The 24,060-nt window shown below is 35.2% G+C and overlaps 1 protein-coding gene across 2 annotated transcripts in view; it reads left to right on the top strand.

The window, feature by feature from the left end:
- The window catches only part of CTNNA2 (catenin alpha 2), a 1,170,309-nt gene that overhangs the window by 1,106,875 nt on the left and 39,374 nt on the right, over positions 1-24,060 (top strand). For both annotated transcript variants that reach the window (XM_057742313.1, XM_057742314.1), the window contains exons 15-16: positions 5,702-5,883; positions 21,371-21,476. In XM_057742313.1, coding sequence (XP_057598296.1) covers positions 5,702-5,883; positions 21,371-21,476 — 288 coding nt within the window. The remainder of the gene's footprint in view (positions 1-5,701; positions 5,884-21,370; positions 21,477-24,060) is intronic.

Here is a 24,060-nt window from a genome sequence, read left to right on the forward strand (position 1 = left end):
TCAAAGACTAAGGCATATTTTACAACCCTTATCTTATAATCTTTTAATCACCATCTTTCAAAATGGCATGGTTAGCCTCACTTTTTATGAGGAAGAATACAGTCCCATTGTACTTCCATTTCATGCATCTTACTTACATTCAACATCAAGTCAGTTACAATGGGTGGAAACAAAAGACAGATGACACCTGTCTACACCATCTATTATTTTTTCACCCAGTAGGTGAAAAGACAATAGTCTTTGTCGAAAGATTTTTTCAGCATGAATGATGAACATGGGCCAGGATAGTAAGAACAAAGTAACCCTGTAATCCAGCACTTGCTGGTTTGTTTTTGTGTGAGTAACTTGCAGCAGACAGCATTAGTTATCGAGTCAGCCTATTTAAGCCTGTAATTATATGATGACAAATCAGAGGCATAGAATTATGGCTGTAAGTTGGAAATAAGAGGGTGCATCAAATTGCTGAGATGACAGATGGTCGAACTTTTGACCAGAGAAATGTGTTAACTTGGTTGAAATTGTGAAGGAGGCAAAAGTTGTCTCTGACAGAGGCAGTTTCTCTTTCCAGCAGCCTGCTCTCTCCTATTACTTCATGTTCTTATTCAGAGAAATTCTTTTCTGAAAATGGTAAATTAATCTAAGAGGAGGTTAAGGTGGGAGAGAAGACTTTAATACCCACTCCGGTATTGCTCTCAAATTCTGAAATTAGAGTGAGTGCTTGTTTCCTTTATGTGTTCCTGTCTGCTGCTTGTTTACAGTGCTTTATGAGAGAGAGAGAGAGAGAGAGAATATGAATAAGAACAGTCGTACCCTGATCTGATGAAATATAGAAATAATCAGGCCCTTTGATTCTAAACATGACATCTTATAAACTCTTTCTTTACAAGCTGACATAGTTAAAATTGATCAGCAACAACTCTTTGGCACTTAACCTTCACGATAAAATATATTATTTGGAGTCACACAAAACTGATTTTTAAACATGGGCTTGGCCAAGCGGTGTGGCTTTGGGGTACTTTCCTAACGTCTCCATGCCTCATCTCCTTGTGTATAGGTATATACATATGTGTATGCATCCTACTTCATAATGTCATTGGGAGAAATACATGATGAAATGTATCATGAGAGTTATTACATAATGTTAAGCTGATGAAGAAGATGATGATCATGCTTGTATCATACGATAGTCATTCATTAGAAGGCTGGCCAGTACTTTAACCTGAAAGAGCTGGATAATTTAGACCATCATGAAAGTTTTTACTTGAATTAATGAGACAAGAATCTCAATTTTCCAATTCACTTCACAATCTGAGAGAGGTAAAAGTCACCCACTCCTTAATTACTTCTGTTTATTATCCTGCTTTAAAACCAAGTGAGTAGAAATGGACACATTAAGTTTTAACCTTTTAAATCATTATTTATAAACATTCATGTACTTCAAACCTTGATGTTAAGACTCTTGCTCTGTGATTAAGAAACTAACACATCAATTTGGAGGTCCATAGACTTTAAAGGTCGTTTTTCACCTTGGGATTGGAAAAATAATCTGTCTGAGATTGGAAAAAATCTCCTTGAGATTTAGACTGAAGAAAAGATTCTGGGCTGAGAGGTTGTTGGCTTATGTAAGTGATTTGCACTTTCATTTAATAAATAAAGCTTAGAACAATCACAAAAAATGGTTGCATGTTCAGAGGAAAGGCTGGGAGCCTGAGGCTAGGGAGTTAAGAAACTTTGTGAATTCCAGTCTCTGATTGCCACCAACTTGGGGCCCCAGATCAACAATCTGGACAGCTGTCCTTGGCTACACAGAAAGCAGCCAAAAATCTCAGACTGCCCCAGGTGATCACATGACACAAACAGAAAAGCTGATTTGTTCTCTTCCCCCTTGGCCATGAAAATCATTTTTCTCATATTTCCTTAGTTTGAGGGAATGAATAATTTCATGTTATGTATTTTGTATTCAACCTGATTTGGAAATAGCCAGCCTCTATTTTTTTTTCTTAGCTAGAACGGCTTTAATGTGTTAACATTTCAAACTGCTGAGTTACATTGATAAGACCTAATTAAAACTCATGTGTTGAATTTTAATTTGATTAACTTGCAAATTTCACAGTTTGTGATCTACTGTTTAGAGATAACCTTTTTTTTTTAATTCCAGTTTCAGAAAAGGTCAATTATGAATTTTTAAGAGCCAAGAGCATTTTAAGAATATTTAGGAAACGACTTTTCTTCATCAATAGCTACATAAGCAGAAGCGAATGTAATGACTCTTATGCCCAAGTCACACACCATTAAGTGCATTATGTGGGTGGAACACCCCTAGAGTCAAAATAACATCTTCCTTTGCAAATCTGCTTTGAAGGGGCCAGTTTTTTTCGGAATTGTGCCCTTAGAAAACGTTTGTCAGTTCTGTTAACTTCTCTCAAACTATGTCAATGCAGTGAGTGGAAAAATGTGTAAGCAGTCAATCAAAAGATATGTATTTAGCTTCTACACTGTACAGGATGCTGAGGCCTCTACCCTCAGGAGCACAAAGAGAAGTCAGAGGTAGGGCATTCATAGAAATTAGAGAGTTAGAGCAAGGCAGTTAATGTTCAAATGCTAAACTGCACCATTGAAACTCAAGTGATACAGCTGGCAGACACGCGTACACCCTTTAATGCACAAATTAACCCTTTTGGAACAATGGTAGGTTTATTGCTAGAATCTGGAGATTGAATGTAGAGTCTGGAGGTCTGCCATGTAGTTTTATAGATTCTTTTATGGAGAAACACCTAATAGATGTTTTAAATGATGGTGGTTAGAACTCGAGAGGTCTAAGTAAAACATGATTATCAGTTTTGTATGAGAAGGAAAAATGAATCTAAGGCAGCATTAGGACATTAGACAGGGATGCTTCAGGAAACTTCCATGAATCCAAACCTATCTCAAAGGTATTGGAATAGCTGCTTTGGAATTAGTATGATATTGCAATGTGAGTTAATAACAAGCCCTTTTGTATATTAGCTATCTTTTTAAATTCAATTTTAAAAGTACTATAAAATATTTTTCAAATTGTAGTATTTTAAATACTTTGCACTAGTCTGGCTTTTAAAATATGGATTGTAATTTTTGTATACACACACCCATATTTATATAAAGTATATACATGCATCATACACCGACGCTCACGTGCTATTTGTATAAAGTCACACACATGCAAGCATGGGATTTAGTAGACATGACTGTCTGTTAGTAAGAGGTAGCATTTAGGAACCTGCTAGTTGAAGGACATCTTTATGCAAATTGGACAAAGGCACCCCTTTACCCTGGGCAGATGAAGCCTCATCTCTAGGATGCTCAGCCTGGTGGACAGAGCCTGCAGTTTCAGTGACCTTTGCCCCCCCTGGGCTTGGACCACTGGGCAGTGTCTAACCCACGTGATCCTGCATGGTGATCACTTTGTGCACAGTGGTTAAGTATGGTGTTAGCTGACCTGGGTTTGAATCCTATTCTTACAGCTCATTAGTTGTGTAATATTCAGAATTTAATTAACTTCCCTGGGTTTTGGTATCATCATTAATAACATAAGGGTAATAATAGTATTAATCTTGTAGAATAAAGTAGACTAACTTTTTGACATTCATAAGCCTTTTACTACAGTACCCAGTATACACACCTGTGTTCAAGGAATCACATCAATCTTCTGTTTGTAGCTAGTCACATAGTCTCTGAGCCCATCCCTTCTCTTTGATGGCAACTAGGTAATAAGCTAGAGGGGCAGCTGGAAAGGAAAACTCATGCAGAGGTAATGATAATGTAATGTTAGCAATAATCCCACACATACTTTCATTTTTTTTCAGACAAATATGTAACGCATTTATTATTTCATTTTCTGTCCATCATAGCATTTTGAGGTAATTGTTTACTGTTCTTATACTGCAGAAAGTTAAGGTTGTGACCCAGTAACAATGAGGCCTTAACCCAAGTCAACAACAGAGCCATGTTGAGCCCAGTTTTTCTGAGTTCATATCTACTGATATTTCTATTAGATATCAGCTACCTCTCCTTTGAACCATTCACTTACATTGGGAGGAGCTTTACAGTTTAGAAAGCAATGTGTGTGTGTGTGTGTGTGTGTGTGTTATTTGCTTGTCCTTTGCAAAAGCTGTAGGTGCCCCAAGTTATGCTCTCTTGATCTCTCTTCTGTGCATCCCAGAACCAGAGGGCTACCAGTGCTGACACACTGACATGTGTGCTCCTTTCAGTGAAGCAGGTTGCAGGTGGTTCTGTGAGGATGCCATAAACTGATGTCAAACATTTCACTCAGTGCCTGCTACATAAATGGTGTTTAACAAATACAGTTGATTGTCTTTATTCATAGCCCTTATGTTCTGTAAAGTCACCATGAATACTTCATTAGCAACTATGGAATCATTGCTCCTAGGGGAAAAACAGGATTAGGTTCCTGAGAGCTGCCAGTCTTAACATTTCCTTGAACCTGTCAATATGTAATCTTGTTTAATGAGTGGTTTTGTTTAGATACTTTATTAGATAGTTTTGGTTCATGAATATGGAGCTCACAGCTGAGAGCACTAAAACTCATGCCTGAACAAAGTTCATCTAATACATGTATTTTCTCCGTTAGGCACATTGCAGCCTTTTTGTGCTTAGAGACACAAGACAGCACTTTAGCACTAGGATTGGGGGCCATGTTAAACAACAAAACCACCAACAAAAGTGCAAATGCGTGGAAAATGTGGTACTAAATTGACTGCAGAAAGGATGCCTGCTTATGGTATGAGTGCTGAAATAAGAAGGCAGAGAAAGCTGTGTTCAGCCTCCTCTGGGAACATGGATGTTGGATGACTCAAAGTTTTGGCAGCTCTGCACATGTCTGTGAACAACTGAAAACGCCACAAATATTGATTTGAGGATTTCAAGTGGATTTTAGAGAGTAGGCAAATTTGCAAATAAAAAAATCCGTGAATAGTGAGAATCACCTGTAGTTCTTCATTTTTTACATTCCTTTACCTAGCAACTATTGAAAATCAGCCACTGCTTCCTAATCCTAAATTTTATCCCATCACAGCTTCTCTGTACATACTCATAGGCTCTCCAGTGGACCACGGTCGATCCAGGATTTCCATAGAGGAGGGCTGGGAATAGGGATGCCATCTGGGAAGTGCCCTGAATAAGGGATTTTTTGTTTGGCATTTAACCATGACCGGCTTCATTAACACTCACAGAACATCTCCCCACCCCACTTGGGATGCTCAGATATTTAAAATTCTTTTCCTTCCCAGCAACAGAAGGCCTGTTTTCTTTTTTCCCTTCTCTGAACAGATTTCAGTGTTGAAAGAGGTGTACTCTTTCATCTGGTAAAAGTTTCCCAAGACCAAATATAAAAATTGTCAGGAATAGATTCTTTTGAACAAACATATGTCATCACAGCGACAGAGAAGTTCTGTTACTGTCAATGTGCACGTACCTTTGGATCTCTGTTGTTTTTTATATGTGGGAACAGGAACAGGGTATTTGGGGACCTTACCAGTCTGTGCTTTTGCCTTCCTGGGGCTGGAGAACAGGTACTTTCCAGAATGGTGGGGCAGCCTATCAGCCTTGTCAGGGTCTGGCTTTGCTGTTAACTGGAGGCAGAGTCAACCTCCTGTCTGTGCTTCCTTTGTCACCATTAATCACGCTTTTTCTGTAACCCACACAGGCCATCATGGCACAACTACCGCAAGAGGAGAAGGCAAAGATAGCTGAGCAGGTGGAGATATTCCACCAAGAGAAAAGCAAGCTGGATGCTGAAGTGGCCAAATGGGACGACAGCGGCAATGACATCATTGTGCTGGCCAAGCAGATGTGTATGATCATGATGGAGATGACAGACTTCACAAGGTGAGGCCTGGAGACAGGAAGAGGAAAATTTTCTCATTAAAAATAGCAGAGGCATAACAGTGTGTATTAGCATTTGGAAGCCTGCTGAAAAATTAAGACTCCATCAAAGCAAGGTAGTGGTACTATAAAATTTACATGTGTAAATTAAAATGATCTGGACCTGATTCTTAGCACATAGGTCTTTTTGGTCAAAAAGAACAGATCCATTTCTGTAATTATTATTGTTTTAATTATCTATCCTAAGTCAGTCATAAAATCAAACCCCTGGGGCTTTGGTAACTCATTTTTGGTCTATGCTATTTTGCAGTGTGTTTAAGTATTATTCTGAAGATAAGGTATATGATTTGCTAATACCCCTTTGGAAAAAAATATATCTATATGTATTTGTGGGCATGTAGACATAATATGTTTTAATGCTAGCTCATGATTTAGCATTGATTTCAGCTCATGTTTTATCCTTACATACAAAGAATCAGGTTCAAAAATCTGATGCTGTAATTTTGACAGGGAAATTAAACATTGTATAAGTTTAGACCCTTTTTCTCTGAGTAGTGCTTTTAATAAATCAAGAGACCAGTCAAAAGTTTGTCAGGAGCCTTTTCTTCACCAGGGGTCATTGCTGTTTCTGCCATTGCATTTTTAATCTCCTCTTTAAAGGGAGGTGACATTTCTGCCCTTCCTACCACACAAAGGGCAGACCAAAGGAGAGCAAAGCTCAATGAAAAGATCCCTGGATTTTTAGTCCACATACCAGGTGATTTTGGACCTGTCTTTTACTTTCTTCATTCATTTGTAAAGTGGGAAGATAATACTCTTCTTATCAACTTCACAGAAGAGTTTTAAAATCCAAAGAAGTAACACAGTTATAAATTATGCTGCCATACAAATTAAAGCTATCATTTTACTGCAGATTTTTTTTCTCAGAAACACAGACACACACAGACACACATGAGCAATGATGTTTAAACGCTTCAGCATGGTATTTGTTATTTTTAATATACATTTTATTGGAGTATAATTGCTTTACAGTGTTTGGTATTTGTCATTAAAGTTATGCAAGATGTGTGGCAATGTCAAGACACTACCTTATGTGTGACAATTTTTTAAATGATTGCTGAGGGGTGGGATGGGGAGGGTGAGAAGGAGCCACAGGAGGGAGGGGATATGGGGATATATGTATAAATACAGCTGATTCACTTTGCTGTACAGCAGAAACTGGCACGACAGTGTAAAGCAATTATACTCAAATAAAGAGATTAAAAAAAAGGCTACAATTAATTATAGATTATAAAAAAAAAATATGGCACGTGTCTGCCTCCTTACCTTTTTCCCCTGGCCAATATGTACTAATGGCATTGCTTGGTCATTTCTCCAAATATTTAAAAATTGTTTTTGACTTTAGTGGAATGACTTTAATGTTATGAGGGTGACTTTCGAGATTTTAGATGTCATTGTATTCATTAGAAGCTCAAATTTGTACATTTGGCTGGTCTTTGTCGGTTTCCCAGATTTATTTCACCCAAAAAATAATAGAGTCTGAGCCATTATTTAAGTCTGAATTTCCTACAAATCAGACTATCATGGCAGCCTCGGTCATTGCTTTTCAAGGCCTGTGATGACTTAATTTGCTTGCTTTCAACATTGTATTCGTACTTTATCTGATGGATATTATACAATCCATTAATAACATCACTTGAACAAATAATCTCATTAATTTAAAGTGAATGATGAATCGAGTCATGTTGCTAGTTTAGATCAGGAAGACTTGATAATGCGCTAGATTATATATAACTGTGTCAAGGAAGAGAGATATACTTGAGGGGGTCTTGTTAGATGGTGTTAAATAAGACAGACTTTCTATTAGTCAAAGTATAGTTTTAAAAGTGAAAAGAGGGCCACTTCAATTCCCAAGGGATTTTGTATAATCATTTTACACTGGTTTGAATGATGAAATGTCTAGAATGCTACTGGTTATCATTTTTTCCACTGCCTGATGAGTAGTTTCGTGCCCCTTTGTGAGGGCAAAGGGAGGATACAGTTATTAATAACCAAAGAAACAGGAGAGGGTGTGAATTGGAAATGGAACACAGGAAGCTGAGGTTTTGCTGCTGCCCTCATCTGCAGAGCCTCTTCCTTTGCAAAGGGGTAGCTAATTTGAGCCTTTCTTTGTGCCTCTCACCTAAGTTCATTGCACTTGACCTTATGCATTATTATCATTATTGCTCTTGCATTTTCTACTTTAAGGAGGAATAATTGCAGCTCTATACCTCTAATAACTCTTACATCCTATGTTCCCTTATTTAAAGGGAATGACATAGCTGAGTAGGAATTGAAACTTGACTGCTCTCTTCAGATCATACATGTAAAGGGCATTTGGGTGCAAAAAAGAAAAGAAAACAAAACAAAACAAAAAAACAAAAAAGCCCTTGCATTTATTATCTTGTTTTATTCTTATCAGTAGCTAATTCATTAATTTGATTCAGTAATCTCAATGATATCCACTCCATTATTATTAAAATTGGAGAGGTTCTGCCTCATTATTGGTGTAATAACTTCTTCATGGAGGATAAAACTGATGAAGCCTCATGTCTTTTTCCTGTTCTGTTCTTGACTTCTATCCCATGGGCGATGGCAGAAATGCTGTCCTGCAGAAGGTGAATCCACACTTCTCATGTCACTTTCAGAACAAAAGAGCACGTGCCAGTCCTGTATCCCAATAGCACAAGGTGTGCAGATGGCAGCAACTCAGAAAGAAACACAAGTTTAATTGTATAGCAAGGGACAAAGTTGTCTTTTGAGATCAACTATAAATTCTGATCTTGACAGGAACTGGGTTCAGGCCAAAAAAAAGAAAAACAACCTTTCAGGGTACAATCAACTTTAAAATATTGAGCACTGGAGTAAAAAATCATGTAATCACCCCCACTATTCCCAAACTTCGTTCCTGCCTTGGTATGGACACTCAGGACTTCAGCCCAAGTAACAGCTCGACTGGTCTTTCAGTTCCAATTCTTGACTCATGTCAGTTCATGGCATGCCACATCTGGCCATTAAAGGGCATCCATCCAGCTCCCTTTGCACCAAAAGTTATTTCCTCTTTTCATAGAATAATATAAAAATCTCGAGTTTGCTACCCAAGGCCTACCTTTACTGACCCTTGGATTCCTTCTCAATTTTGTGCATATTTCTACTTCAACTTCAAGACCATCATATAGATGTTATTTTCTTGAATAATTCAATTTATGGTCCTGCAGTCTCACCTGACTTACCTTTAATCCCCAGGTTAATTCAGCTTTTCCATTGTGCTGTCTTTAGACTGCTTTGGCTGATTGGTGAAAGTGATATTTCCCAACTTTGCTTTATAGACTCTGGTTCTGAAAAGGGGCTTCTATGATTCAGTACATTTACAAATATACTCCTTACTTGCTATTTCTCATAACTGGAGAGTCACACCATATACTGATTAGTTAGAGGTATTGAGAAAACTATAGCAAATAAATGTTTTTAATTTGGATTAACTCAGAATTTAAGAATTCTGGGTACTAAGTACATTAACTCAGAATGCACTCACACATTGATTTTTCACATTAATACCTAGTACCTTTTTATGAAATAAATATGAATTAGTTGTTAAATTGTGGATAGCAGTGATGTAGTAAGAGCTTTCCATGACTCTCTTTTTGCCGAAGTGACCATTTCCTGGGAAAGCTTCCAAATATTGACCCTTGTATAAGAATCACCTATTACCAAAAGGGAGAAGGTTACATGAATCTATAATAGAGCCAATTCTATGGCTTGATGTCTTTCCAAGAAAACTAAAAACATACTCCAAGTGGAACAAATAAGATGGCTTCTGTCTTTAAGGTCACAAGATTCCTCAAAGCACCTTTCAAAATGCCCAGAGTAGAGAATCTAATCTAAGTTAGGGAAAGACAAAGGGTACAAGCCAGCATTTTGAGAGTGGGAGCTGCAGCCAATGGGGCCAGTCCCTTTGTCCATACAGCCTTCCACTGACAGGAAAACTCAGACTTCTGAGCTTTTCTGGGCAACACCTCTGGCAACACCATTCCTCTTTATGTCTCTGTGAATTTGACAACTCTAGTATCTCATATATGTGGAAGCATACAGCATTTGTCTTTCTGTGACTGACATATTTCACTTAGCATAATGTTTTCAAGGTTCATCCATGTTGTAGTTCATGTCAGACTTTCATTTCTTCTTAAGGCGAAATAATATTTCACTGAATGTATATATCATATTTCATTTATTCATTCATCCATTCTTGGGCACTTGGATTATGAATAGTATTGCTATGAACATGGGTGTACAAATATCTCTTTGAGACCCTGTTTTCAACTCTCTGGATATATACCCAGAAGTGAAATTGCTGGATCATATGGTAGTTCTATGCTTAATTTTTTGAGGAACCACTGTACTGTTTTACATGGCAGCTGCACCATTTTACATTCCCATTAACAGTACACAAAGTTTCCAACTTTTTCACATCCTCACCAAGTCTTCTTATTTACTGTTTTTGTTTTATTTTTGTTTGTTTGTATAGTAACCATCTTAATGAGTGTGAGATGGTATCTTATTGTGATTATTTTTTTTAGCTCTATTGTGATTTTGATTTGCATTTTCCTAATAATTAGTGGTGTTGAACATCTTTTCATGTGCTGATTAACTATTGTATATCTTCTTTGGAAAAATGTATATTCAAGTCCTTTGCCCATTTTTTAATCAGGTTGATTAATTTTAGTGTTGAGTTGTGAGAGTTTTTCTATATTTTGGATTTTAACCCCTTGTCAGATGTAGGATTTACAAATATTTTCTCTGATTCTGTGGGTTGCCTTTTTACTCTATTATATCCTCTAATGCACAGAAATTTTTAATTTTTGATATAGTCAAATTTGTCTATTTTTGTTGTCATTGCCTTTGTTCTTAGTGTCATAAGCAAAAAATCATTGTCATGAAGGTTTTCCCTTAAGTTTTCTTATAAGAGATATATATATATATAGTATAGTAACTATCTTAATGAGTGTGAGATGGTATCTCATTGTGATTTTGATTTTCATTTTCCTTATAACTAGTGGTATAATATATATTAGCTCGATCCATTTCCAGTTAATTTTTGTGTATGATAAAAGATAAGGGTCCTGTTTCATTCTTTTGCATGTGGATATCAATTTTCCCAACATCATTTTCTGAAAACACTGTCCTTTTCCTGTTGAATGGTGTTGACAACCTTGTCAGAAATCATTTTACCATGTGTGAGGGCTTCCTGCTGGGCTTTCTATTCTGCTTCATTATTTTATTCATCCGTCTTTGTGCCAGCACTATGCTGTTTTGATTACGGTAGCTTTGTAGTAAGGGTCCCATCTTTGTTCTTTTTTGAGATTGTTTTGGCTATTTGGGGTGCCTTGATGATCCACATGAATTTTAAGATAGATTTTTCTCTTTTGGCCAAATTGTTGCTGGGATTTTGATAGGGATTACATTGATTGCTACGTGCAGTATTGACATCTTAATAATATTGTCTTCTAAACCACGTGCATGGGATGTCTTTCCATTCATTTGTGTCTTAAATTTGTTTCAGCAACATTTTATAGTTTTGAGGGTACAAATCTTTTGTCTCTTTGGCTAACTTTCTTAAGTATTTTATTCTTTTTTATGCTACTGCAAATGGGATTGCTTTCTTAATTTCTCTTTCAGATAGTTTTTTGTTCCTGTATAGAAATGTAGCTGGGTTTTTTGTATGTTGATTTTGTATCCTTCAACTTTGCTGAATTGACTTATTCCAAGTTTTTTGTTTGTTTGTAGAATCTTTAGGGTTTTCTCCATATGAGATTATGTGGTCTTTGAAAAAAAGGTCATTTTACTTTTTCCATGTCTATCTGCATACCTTTTATTTCTTTTCCTTGCTTAATTTCTCTGGCTAGAACTTCTAGTATCATGTTGAATAGAAGTGGCAAAAGTGGCACCCTTATTCCTGATCTTAGAAAGAAAGCTTTCAGTTTTTCACCATTGAGTATGATGTTAGCTCTATATTTTAAAATTTTATTTCAGATAAAATAAAATTGGAAAATTGTTTGACAGTTTTGTTTAAAACTAAAAATGGATTTATCACCGGAACTAGTAATTTTGTTCTTGGGTTTTTATCCCAGAGAAATGAAAACTTACATACACCCAAAAAGGTGTACAAACATATTATTACCGGGTTTATTTGTAATAGCCTAAAACTAGAAACTAGCCAAGTGTCCTTCAATTGGGTAAATGGTTAAAAAAACAGGTACATCTATAGCATAGAATACTACTCAGCAACTTGGATGAACCTCAAGGAAATTATGCTGGGTGAAAAACACCTGTCTCACTCCAATGGTGCATACTGCATGATTCTATCAGATAATATTCTTAAAATTAAAAAAAATAGAGAGAGAGATAGAGAAGAGATTAGTGATTACCATCTAGGGATCACCTAGAGAGACTATTAGGGACGGGGCAGATGATATAGAGTTAGTATGAGAGAACCATATGTTGATAGTACAGTCTGTGCCTCAGTTGTGGTGGTAGGTACATGAAGTTACACATGATAAAATTGTCTATAACTTACACATACACACAAGTGCATGAATAATCTCTATGGATTTTGCCAACATCAGTTTCCTGGTTTTGTAATTGTACTATATGCAAGACACTAACATTGAGGGAAGATGGGTTAATGATGCATAGGACATCTCTCTATATATATTATCTTTGCAAATTCCTGGGAATCTGTATGAAAAGTTATAAATAGAAGAAAAATTGAGTAAATTTCACAAAAGACTATGAATAGCCATAGCAATCTTGAGAAAGAAAAACGGAGTTGGATGAATCTGGCTCCCTGACTCCAGACTATACCACAAAGCTACAGTAACTAAAACGGTATGATACTGGCACAAAAACAGAAATATGGATCAATGGAACAGGATAGAAAGTCCAGAGGTAAACCAACACACCTATGGTCTCCTAATCTATGACCAAAGAGGCAAGAATATACAATGGAGAAAAGACAGCCTCTTCAATAAATGGTTCTGGGAAAGCTACATGTAAAAGAATGAAATTGGAACATTCCCTAACACCATACATAAAAATAAATTCAAAATGGATTAAAGACCTAAATGTAAGGCCAGATACCATAAAACTCTTAGAAGAAAACATGGGTAGAATACTCTGACATAAATTGCAGCAAGATCTTTTTTGATCCACCTCCTAGAGTAATGAAAAGAGAAACAAAAATAAACAAATGGGACCTAATGAAACTTAAAAGCTTCTGCACAGCAAAGAAACCATCAACAAAACAAAAAGACAACCCTTAGAATGGGAGAAAATATTTGCAAATGAAGCAACTGACAAGGGATTAATCTCCAAAATATACAAACAGCTCATGCAGCTCAATATCAAAAAAAGTAACAACAACAACAAAAACCCAAAAACAAAAACAAACAAAACAACCCAATAAAAAAATGGACAGACGATTTAAATAGATATTTCTCCAAAGAAGACATACCGATGGCTAAAAAGCACATGAAAAGATGCTCAACATCACTAATTATTAGAAAAATGCAAATTAAAACTGCAGTGAGATATCACCTCATACCAGTCAGAGTGGCCATCATCACAAAATCTGGAAACAATAAATGCTGGAGAGGGTGTGAAGAAAAGGCAACCTTCCTACTCTATTTATGGGAATGTAAATTGATAGAGCCACTATAGAGAATAGTATGGATGTTCCTTAAAAAACTAAAAATAGAGCTACCATATGATCCAGCAATCCTACTCCTGGGCATATATTTAGATAAAACCATAATTTGAAAAGATAAATGAACCACAATATTCATTGTAACACTATATACAATGGGTAGGGCATGGAAGCAACGTAAATGTCCATCAACAGAGGAATGGATAAAGAAGATGTGGTACATATACACAATGGAATATTACTCAGCCATTAAAAAGAATAAAATAATGTCATTTGCAGCAACATGGATGGACCTAGAGATTGTCATAGTGAGTGAAGTAAGTCAGACAGAGAAAGACAAATACCATATGATATCACTTATATGTGGCATCTTAAGAGAAAGGTACAAATGAACTTATCTACTAAAGAGAAATAGAGTTACAGATGTAGAAAAAAAGTATAGTTACCAGAGGGTAAGGGGGGAGGGATAAATTGGGATATTGGGATTGACATATATACGCTACTAAGTATAAAATAGATAACTAACAATTACCTACTGTGTAGCACAGGGAACTCTACTCAGTACTCTGTAATGGCCTCTATGGGAAAAGAATTTAAAAAGGAGTGGATATGCATATATATATATATAAAACTGATTCACTTTGCTATATACCTGAAACTAACACAACATTTTAAGTCAACTAATCTCCAATGAATAGTAAAGAGAAAGAAAGAAAGAAAGAAAGAAAGAAAGAAAGAAAGAAAGAAAGAAAGAAAGAAAGAAAGAAAGAAAGAAAGAAAAAGAAAGAAAGAAAGAAAGAAAGGAAGAAAGATAGAAAGAAAGAGAAAGGAAGGAAGGAAGGAAGGAAGGAAGGAAGGAAGGAAGGAAGAAAGAAAGGAGAAAGAAGGAAAGAAAGAAAGAAGGAAAACCAGAGCACCTATAGGGCAAATCCAGCCCACCACTTGTTTTTATAAATCAAGTTTCATTGGGAAAAAAAAGATTGAATTAAACTCAGTTCCTCAGTCACACTGGCCACATCTTAATTATTCTATAGTCACATGTAGCTAGGAGCTACGATATTGGGCAATGCAGAATTATGGAAGACATTCATCATTACAAAAATTCTCTTGGACAGTACTGCTGCAGACACTCTGATGTCTGGAGGAGTTTCAGAATTCATTCCCAATCTGTGCAGTGACAACATTAAAGAAAATGCTACCTTTGGTACATAAGCTGAGTGCAGGGTCTTCCCTTTTAAAGATATAGGTTAGTACCCAATAGTCATTATTAGTAAAGGAAGCCACAGAAGCAGAAGGAAGTGAGTAATTTTATCCCCTACCTACTCCCCCCTCCCCCCACAAATGAGACAAGTATTTTTTACATCTCACTTCTTTTCTGTTGATTATGTGAGGAAAGTGGGTCATTTCACTAATTCTATATTCAAAGAAATATGGGCCTTGAAACATTTTTAAGAACATCTTGCATGATGGTCAGAATCATATACTAGACATTCAAGATTTCCAGGTAATACAAGTAATTTTCTTAATTCATTCTCATGAAGCAATGAAGTTGCACATTACTTTAACTACACTTTCATACTTCAAGTACTTCTGAATATCTAGGCTCTTTATTTGGCAGTTGACAATTTCTCTTTTGTTATTTTTCTGGTTATCATGTTTTATGTTTTTATATTTAAATTTTATTTTTCATTCAATATTTTTATATTTTGTCAATGATCATCATAATAAGTCTAGTTAACATCCATCACTGACTATTGTTACAAGTTTTTGTCTTTCTTGTGGTGAAAACATTTAAAATCTACTCTCTTTGCAACTTTCAAATACACAATACAATATTATTACATCCCCATGACTGATTTATTTTATAGCTAAGAGTTTATAATTTTTAACTCCTTTCTTCCATTTCACCCAGCCTTTGGTAATCACCAGTCTCTTCTCTGTGTTCATGAGCTTTCTGTGTTTTCTTTTGTTGTTCTTTTTTTGTATTGGTTTGTTTGCAATTTGTTTTGTTTTGTTTTAGTTTTTTTTAGATTCCACATATAAGTAAGGCCATATTGTTTTTGTCTTTCTCTGTCTGACTTATTTCACTTAGCATAATGCCCTTGTGGTCTAACCATGTTGTCACAAATGGCAGGATTTCATTCTTTTTTTATGGCTGAATAATATTCCATTGTGTATAGATATCTTACATTTTCTCTATCCATTCATCCACTGATGGACACTTAGTTGCTTCCATATAGCGGGTATTGTAAATAATGCTGCAGAGAACCTAGGGTGCATTTTTTTAAAATTAGTATTTTCATTTTCTTCATATAAATACTCAGTAGTGGAATTGCTGAATCATATGGTAGTTCTATTTTTTGAGAAAACTCCATACTGTTTTCCATAGTGGTTGCACCAATTTACATGCCCACCAATAGTGCATAAGTGTTCCTTTTTCTCCACATCCTTGCCAACATCTGTTATTTGTTGACCTTTTAATATAAGCCACTCTGACAGGTGTGAGGTAATACCTTATTTTGGTTTTAATTTGCATTTCCCTGATGATTAGTAATGTTGAGTACCTTTTCATGTACCTGTTGGCCATCTGTACATCTTCTTTGGAAAAATGTCTATTTAGGCACTTTGCCTGTCTTTAAATTGGATTATTTGGTTTTTTTTTTTTGCTATTAATTTTATGAATTCTTTATATATTTGGGATATTAACACCTTATCAGATCTATGATTTGCAAATATTTTCTCCCATTCAGTAGGTTGTGTTTTCATTTTGTTGTTGGTTTCCTTTGCTATGCAGAAACTTTTTAGTTTGAGGTCATCCCACTTGTTTATTTTTGCTTTCTTTGCCTTTGTTTTTGGCATCAAATCCAAAAAATTATCCCCAAGACCAGTGTCCAGGAGTTTACCACCTGTTTTCTTCTAGGAGTTTTATGGTTTCAAGTCTTTGACTCGTTTTGAGTGGTTTTTTTTTTTTTTTTTTGGATATGGTGTAAGATGGTGATCCAATTCCATTCTTTTGCATGTGGCTGTCCAGTTTTTCCAACACAATTTATTGAGAAGATTGTTTTTCCTTATTGAATGCTATTGGCTGCTTTGTTGTAACAATTGACCATATATGTATGGTTTAATAATTACATTTTAAAGTAATATGTTTACTTATGCAGAATTGAAAAACAAAATGGCAAAATTTAAATATAAAAAAGGCTATACAGGGAAGAACCAACTTGTCAATAAATGATCCAGGGACAGTTGGTTAGTGGTATGGAAGAATAAAGTTGGAATGTGATTCCTGTCTCTCCTTATAAACAAAAAACAAACTACATTTGGAGTTAACATCTAAATGTGAAAAGGAAACTTTAAAATTTAAAATAAAATAGGAAATACACTTTTATGAACTTGGGCAAGGAAAACCTTTGTTTTTTTCCAGCTTTACTGAAATATTATTGACATATAATATTGTGTAAGTTTAAGGTGTACCATGTGTTGATTTGATACGTGTGTGTGTGTGTGTATATATATATATATATATATATATGGTAACCACCATAGCATAAGCTAATACTTCCAACAAATAGGAACTTCTTAAAGAACTTTCACAAAACACAAACTCTAATAGAAATCATTGATATATTTGACCACAGTAAAATTAAAATTTATATTTTTTTAAAAAAACTGTAACAAAAGTAAACATCAGGCTAAGATTGGAAGAAGTAAATTGCAACGTGTTTAACTAACAAAAGATCAGAATTCAAAATATCTAAAAAGCATATGCAAGTAATTTAGGTTAAAAAAACACATCAATAAAAATGTGCAAAAAACTTGAATAAAAACTCAGACAAAAGGACATATGAATGAGTAATAATAATGATCAACAAATGATAAAAAGTGACTGAGACTTCTCTATCATGGTGGAAATGAAAATTACATTTTTTCATATCCATCAGGTTGACAGAAAAATAAGAAAATAAATATTATTTTAAATTATGAAATATACCTACAGGAAAAAAATGCATAAAATAAATGTACACCTTAAATATTATTGTAAACTGTATAACCATTTCCCAGCCCCGGAAGCCCCTCATATACCTCTTTCAGATGACAATACCCTTCCTCCCAACTGGGCACAACTACGAACTTGACTTTTGGCAGTGGTGTTGTGATTTTCCAGGGGAAAAGAAAAGAAGCTGTGGAATGAGTACTATCACAGCAGATTTCAAGCTACCAGTGTGTCAACTGACAGTTTAACAATCAGCTCTTATGACCATGTACAAACCCACTCTGGCACTCGAGTGCCAATTTCTTCACTTCTTTGCTCTTTCTCTTTTTCTTCCTTTAAAAAAAAATAGTTTTTCTATCTAAGTAAGCATCCTTAAATAAATAATTTGTATTTGGTGCTTCTGACAATATCAGTATTATGTTACTTAATCAAAGTTTTTTTGAAGTCTTTCTTCTTTTCCTATATTCTGGAAGAGTTTAAATTGCATTGGGATTATCTTCTTTTCAAAGGTTTAGTAAATTTGTCTGAGAAACTATCTGGATTTACTGATTTTTTGACCAACTTTCTCTCTGACAGCCTTATTTATTTCTCCCATGGAAATCAGCCTCTTTAGATTTTTTCAAAATCTACTTTCTTGTCAGTGTGGGTAAATTATATTTTCCTAGGAAGTTATTTCACCCAGGTTCTCAAATTCATTTACATGTATTTGAGGTAATTAGTGTTATAATATTTCAAATTTTCTGGTTTTAAAGGTTATTTAAATCTTACCTTTTTTTTTTACTTTTTAATATTTGTTTTCTCCTATTTTTTCCTTGATAGCAGACTAATTATATTTTTATGTCAGTTTTGCCTTTTTTTGGAGCCTGTTTTAGATTTATTTACTTTCTGTGCTCTATTATTTTCTAACTCATAAATCTCTTCCTATAATTTTTTAAATTTTTTTATTGACAAATATTTGATTTACAATATTTTGCCAATCTATGCTGTACAGTAAAGTGACTGTTATACACATGTAGACATCCTTTTTTTTAATACTCTTTTCCATTATGGTTTATCACAAGATATTGAATATAGTTCCCTGTGCTATACAGTAGGACCTTGTTGTTTATCCATCCTGTATATAATAGTTTACATCTGCTTGTCCCACACTCCCAGTCCTTCCCTCCCCCACCCCACTCCCCCTTGGCAACCACAAGTCTGTTCTCTATGACTGTGAGTCTGTTCCTGTTTTGTAGATATGTTCATGTGTGCCATATTTTAGATTCCACACGTAAGTGATTTTTATTAGTTTCTTCCTACTTCTTTCCAAATTCTTGAGTCAGATGATTCTTGTTTTTGTTATTTCTTGCATGCTTATATCTGTAGTTAAGGCTGTTTGTGTTTCTCTGAGATCACTACTTTAGCTGTCTCATAAGAATGAAGCACATGTAGCAAGAATACTAAATTGTGATTAGGGACACAGAGGGTCCAGTCCTTGTTCTCTCTCCTTATCACTCTCTGCATTGTCATCTTGGGCAGGTCACTTAGCCTCCTCTTTGGATTTCAGCTTTCTCAGTTAGAAAATGAGGAAACATTTGATGATCCCAAAATTTCTACATGGCTCTCTAGTTTCATGAAATACATCCCTATAATCAACTTGTGACTCCATGAGTTTGAATTGAGTCTGCAATGTGAACTCTAAAGTCTCAAACTTTTTAATAACAATATAATAGTGAATCTATGTCAGCAGTCCCCAATGTATTTGGCACCAGGCACTGGTTTTGTAGAAGACAATTTTTCCATGTACCTGAGGGTGGGGATTCAGGCGGTAATAGGAGCAATGGGGAGCAGCATATGAAGCTCACCTCTTGCTGTGCGGCCAGGTCCCTAACAGGCCACGAGGGCTGGGGGACCCCTGGTCTATGTACTATAGTCTCTGCAGTAATCACAAAAGACATGCTTCTAATCATGCTTTAGCTGCAATATGGAAGGCTGAGCCTGAAGCAAATTCAAGTCTCTATAAATGTTCTTTCCTAACAGTACATTTTGTCAGAATCAATCAACTGTTAAAAATTATCATGAAAGGTTCATGAAAAAGCATGTCCACAAATCCTTTGAAATTCTTGGAGTAACAAATGCCAAGATGGTTAGTAATGAAAAATCAAGCATAGCACAGCCCTTTGTGAATGACTTAAGGCAAAAAGTGACAACAAATATTTTGTCAGAGTAAGGCTGCAAAAAACCTTTTTCTAAGGTTTGGAAGTTACAGAGAGAGAAATAATAATGAGAGTATTATTAAATATTGACAGATTCTGCATCTAACCTTTCATTTAAAAATACAAACCAAGAACAAAATAAAAGTTTATTTAGAGATAATTAAAAAAAAATAATTGAGAGAATGGGAGCCAGATTGTCGCTGAAGCTTTAATTCATCCATATTATTTCAAGTTCACATATAAAATCTCTGTCCATATTTAAAAATCTATACAGCAACTGAAAAAATATCAGTGTCTTTTGTGGAAGAGTTAATGTTACCACGGCAAAGTGAAGTAGCTTAAGTTTTGAATTTCCCTGTGTACGTGTTTAAGCATTGGCATGAACATGGTATATTTTACTTTTAGCTACTAACACTGAAAATGCCAGAAGCAAAATTAAGAGAAGACCAAAATGCCTTTCTTTTACATTTGTTTTCTAAAGTCATTTTAAGTCTTCCATTTTATAAAACGTTATTATATAACAATGGCAATCATTGTCCACTCTCTATGCATTCGAAATAAATCACTTCTGAGCAGTTTTTCTCTGTATCTCACCACTTGTCTAACTGTAGGATTATCATTTTGTAGGCCTAAAAAATGCATTGATCTTCAGATGCATATAAGGAGACCAGTAACAATGCTACAAATAAAAGAATAAATGTATTTAGTCTATTATTTTATTTACCTCTCAAGAAAAGAGAAGTTATATCATATGCAACATTTTGTTTAAAGATTTATGATGCAGCATAGTTCCCTTTTCCTTGCTAATCAATATTTAAAAGACATGTAATATTAAACAGTTCACCTAATTGAAAACCTTATGTGAAAATATTGGGGCAATGGTTTGGCAGCATAAAGACATCTACTGTCACACAGCGTCCTATGCCTGTTCCTTCCTAAGTCAGTCCCAAAAGCATATAAACAAGCAAGAGGAAGAGCTCAGCAGATTTCTGAAGTGGACTTAAAAATATAATTAACATGATAATAGTGCTGGGCATGGTGTGAAAGACAATGCATGTGCATTTATTTTGGCTAGACTCAGATTTAAATTTAGACTTTATCACTTATGATTTGCATAAACTTAGACGAGTTAATCACTTCAGTCTCTTTTTCTCTTCTCTAAAATGGGAATGATGATGCCTACTTGTTAGGGTTCTTATGAAGACAAATGTATACAACAGGATATACACATCGTAAGCATTTACATATTAAATTCCCATTGCCCTTCTGGGGATCATCTTTTTTTAATGGACCACTGTTTAAAGAATATAGAAATTCACATAAAGAATAAAATATGAGCATGCACATCCAAATTGGGAAAAATATTCCCTAACAATGAATCCAAGTCAAGTGGATTATTTACATGGAAATCGAAGTGAATCAAGAAAACATTCAGATTTCCTCTAATGTGGTTAAAGCCAAATCAAATACAAAAGCAGAGTCCTGGACAAACAGTATGGTAGGTGTGTCTATTTCCTATCATAAAGTGGATTTCTAATTATGTTGTGTCTGTTGTTTCAGAGGCAAAGGCCCGTTGAAAAATACATCTGATGTCATTAATGCCGCCAAGAAAATTGCTGAAGCAGGGTCTCGAATGGACAAATTAGCCCGCGCTGTTGCTGATCAGGTAACGTAAGAGAGAGGAGCAAGCACGTGCCGTGTGGTCATTAACTAGCTCTTGGGTTCTGTAATGGGTTTTATGCACTCTGTAAAATGCCTCTGAAGAATGAATTGTAGAGAATGGCTACCATTTTACTAACTAACCTCTAACACCGCTGAGATTGCGTTGACACCAAAGGTGGGTTCAGTTCAGAAGGGACTCGTAAATCCAATGATCAAAATTCCTTGAGACAGAAGAGTACCCACTTTTTAAGAGACGTAACCTGCAAGGAGTCATGGATTATCCTGGCTGTCCTCATTCAGAAAGTCAATTACACTGCACAAGGGGCAAGCAAAAGAAAGAAGAACTTTGCTTCTTGTTATAATTGATCTCACTGTAATGACACTCTTTATGATTCATAATAATTTGTGCCCTAGCATAAATGGGATGAATCTGCATAACCAGGAACTTCCAGATTTCAGCTTTATTCTCATCCAGACTCAAAGGGCATCAAAGATGAAGGAAATTCTCACTCAGAGTATCTTCCATGCTTTTAGACCAAGCTAAGATACACATTAAAATAGTTCTCAATGTGAATGTTGAGTTTTTTAGTTTATTTCCACACTTTTCATTTTATTTTGCTGAATTGGATCTCTAAAATCCTGTTCTAAATGTGTCTTGTTGCAATAATGGGCCATGTCTTAAAAGGGTGCTTTAGGCAATACACTTTTCCAGATAACTAATGCTTATCTCTTTAAGCAACAGTGGCTTACAGTTTGAACTGTTTTAAAAGGAAAATGTCTTAAAATATACATTAAGATTCTGAAATAGAAAATAATATATAAATTGTTATTTACATGGTGAAACTATTATGAGCGTGAATTTGCCTATGAGACTACAAAACAATCATGTTCTCTGGAGACACTGAAAGATTTAGGACTGTCTCCTCCCCCATGGATGGCCCTGGTCTCCTATGATTTTTGAATTGCTTACTATAGTTTTTCTCCCTCATTCCTTAATATTAGACTGTTTCCCTAAATCCTCGTTGTCTTCAGCATCCCAGATTTAGAATCCTTCAAGTCAATACCAGAGTTACTCATCTTCTGAAGTCTGAAAAAAAACCACATGATTAAACTATTAGGATTACATTTAAAATAAGCCTACGGATTGTCTCACTTTAACTTTTTTATATATTTGATGGCTAATCTGAGGGAAGGTGTTTTGCTTTCTTTTGAATTTTTCAGAAACACTGAATAGTAAAGATAATTCATTAAATATTTTCATAATTTGAGAATCTTCTGAAATGCCTAGGGATTGAGGACCAAATTATTATTAAATTGCTAATTTCAGGGCAATACTGACTGCCAAGACTCCTACATTTTGCAGCAAAGGTTTAATTTCATATGTAACCCAGAAATTTCATGTAAAAGAGAGGAGAGAGAATGAACTTCCTTGAAAATATGCACACACACATGCACACCTCCAGAATTCCACCAGCCAGGGAAGAATGCTGCATTTTTTCCCGCAGTTCTTGAGGGAATTTTCTGAGAAATGCTGGAATGAGTGGAGTGACCAGAGATTGGCGGGTGGTTCTGAAACAGGGTTGTGTTAGGACAGACTCCTCCCTAGGAGTGAAAGTGGATGGAGTTTGGATGGCTTTTCCATTATACTCTGACTCTCAATGGCTGAAACTATTTCTAAATAAGTTTAGGTTCATTATACTCTGACTCTCAATGGCTGAAACTATTTCTAAATAAGTTTAGGTTCCTTGAGCTCATTATTTTTTAATTGTGATTCTTGTTTTTTGTGATCCTTATTTCCAACAATTATGCAACATGAATTATAGTCCCAAACAGTTTTGGTATCTGGAAAACACACCACATACGCCCGCACATAAATATCCCAGGATTTAGATGTATTTTTAGATTGTAACAAAGTATTAAAGTGCTATTTAATGATGACTTCACAACAACAACAAAAACAGGTGAAGTTAAACATAACCCTCTCTTTGTGGCGTTCTTCCTATCATCAGCTGTGAAGCAACTTGCAACTTTTGCTAATGTTTTATCTGAATGGGACATTTCTTTCTCAAATTCTGCACCCATTTCTACTTTTCCTTGGTATGAGAGTTATTTTTCATGGTCCATCATGCCTTTATATGTGTTTTAAATACTTCAGTTTAAATAATAGAATAGAGTGAGCATTTCCAAAATGTGAATTGCTTGCCTTTATTTTGCCTAAAAATATTTTTATGAAGATTTGAGATATGCACACAATATAAACTTTTACGGACTGTTGCATTTTTAATTACTGTTCCGTTGAGATAGAGCTTCCATTTTAATTTGCTGCAAGGTATTTGTATCGAAAGCCTTGTCAGCCCTTTAGAGAGATATCATTTTAAAGTTAATTCCTTTCAGTATATGAGTCTCTGGAGTAGGATAATTATTACAGTATTAAGTACTTGTAGAAAGCTAAAAACAGTCTCTGTGGGATTCTTTCTTGATAAATGCAGTTAGTGAAAAAAATACCACAATGGTGTTATGTATAAAAAGGACCCCTTTGTCATTTATTAAATAAATGGCTATGTCAAATGACTGGCTTCAGTGTATTG

This window comes from Hippopotamus amphibius, chromosome 7, assembly GCF_030028045.1.
Source record: "Hippopotamus amphibius kiboko isolate mHipAmp2 chromosome 7, mHipAmp2.hap2, whole genome shotgun sequence".
Classification (NCBI taxonomy): domain Eukaryota; kingdom Metazoa; phylum Chordata; class Mammalia; order Artiodactyla; family Hippopotamidae; genus Hippopotamus; species Hippopotamus amphibius.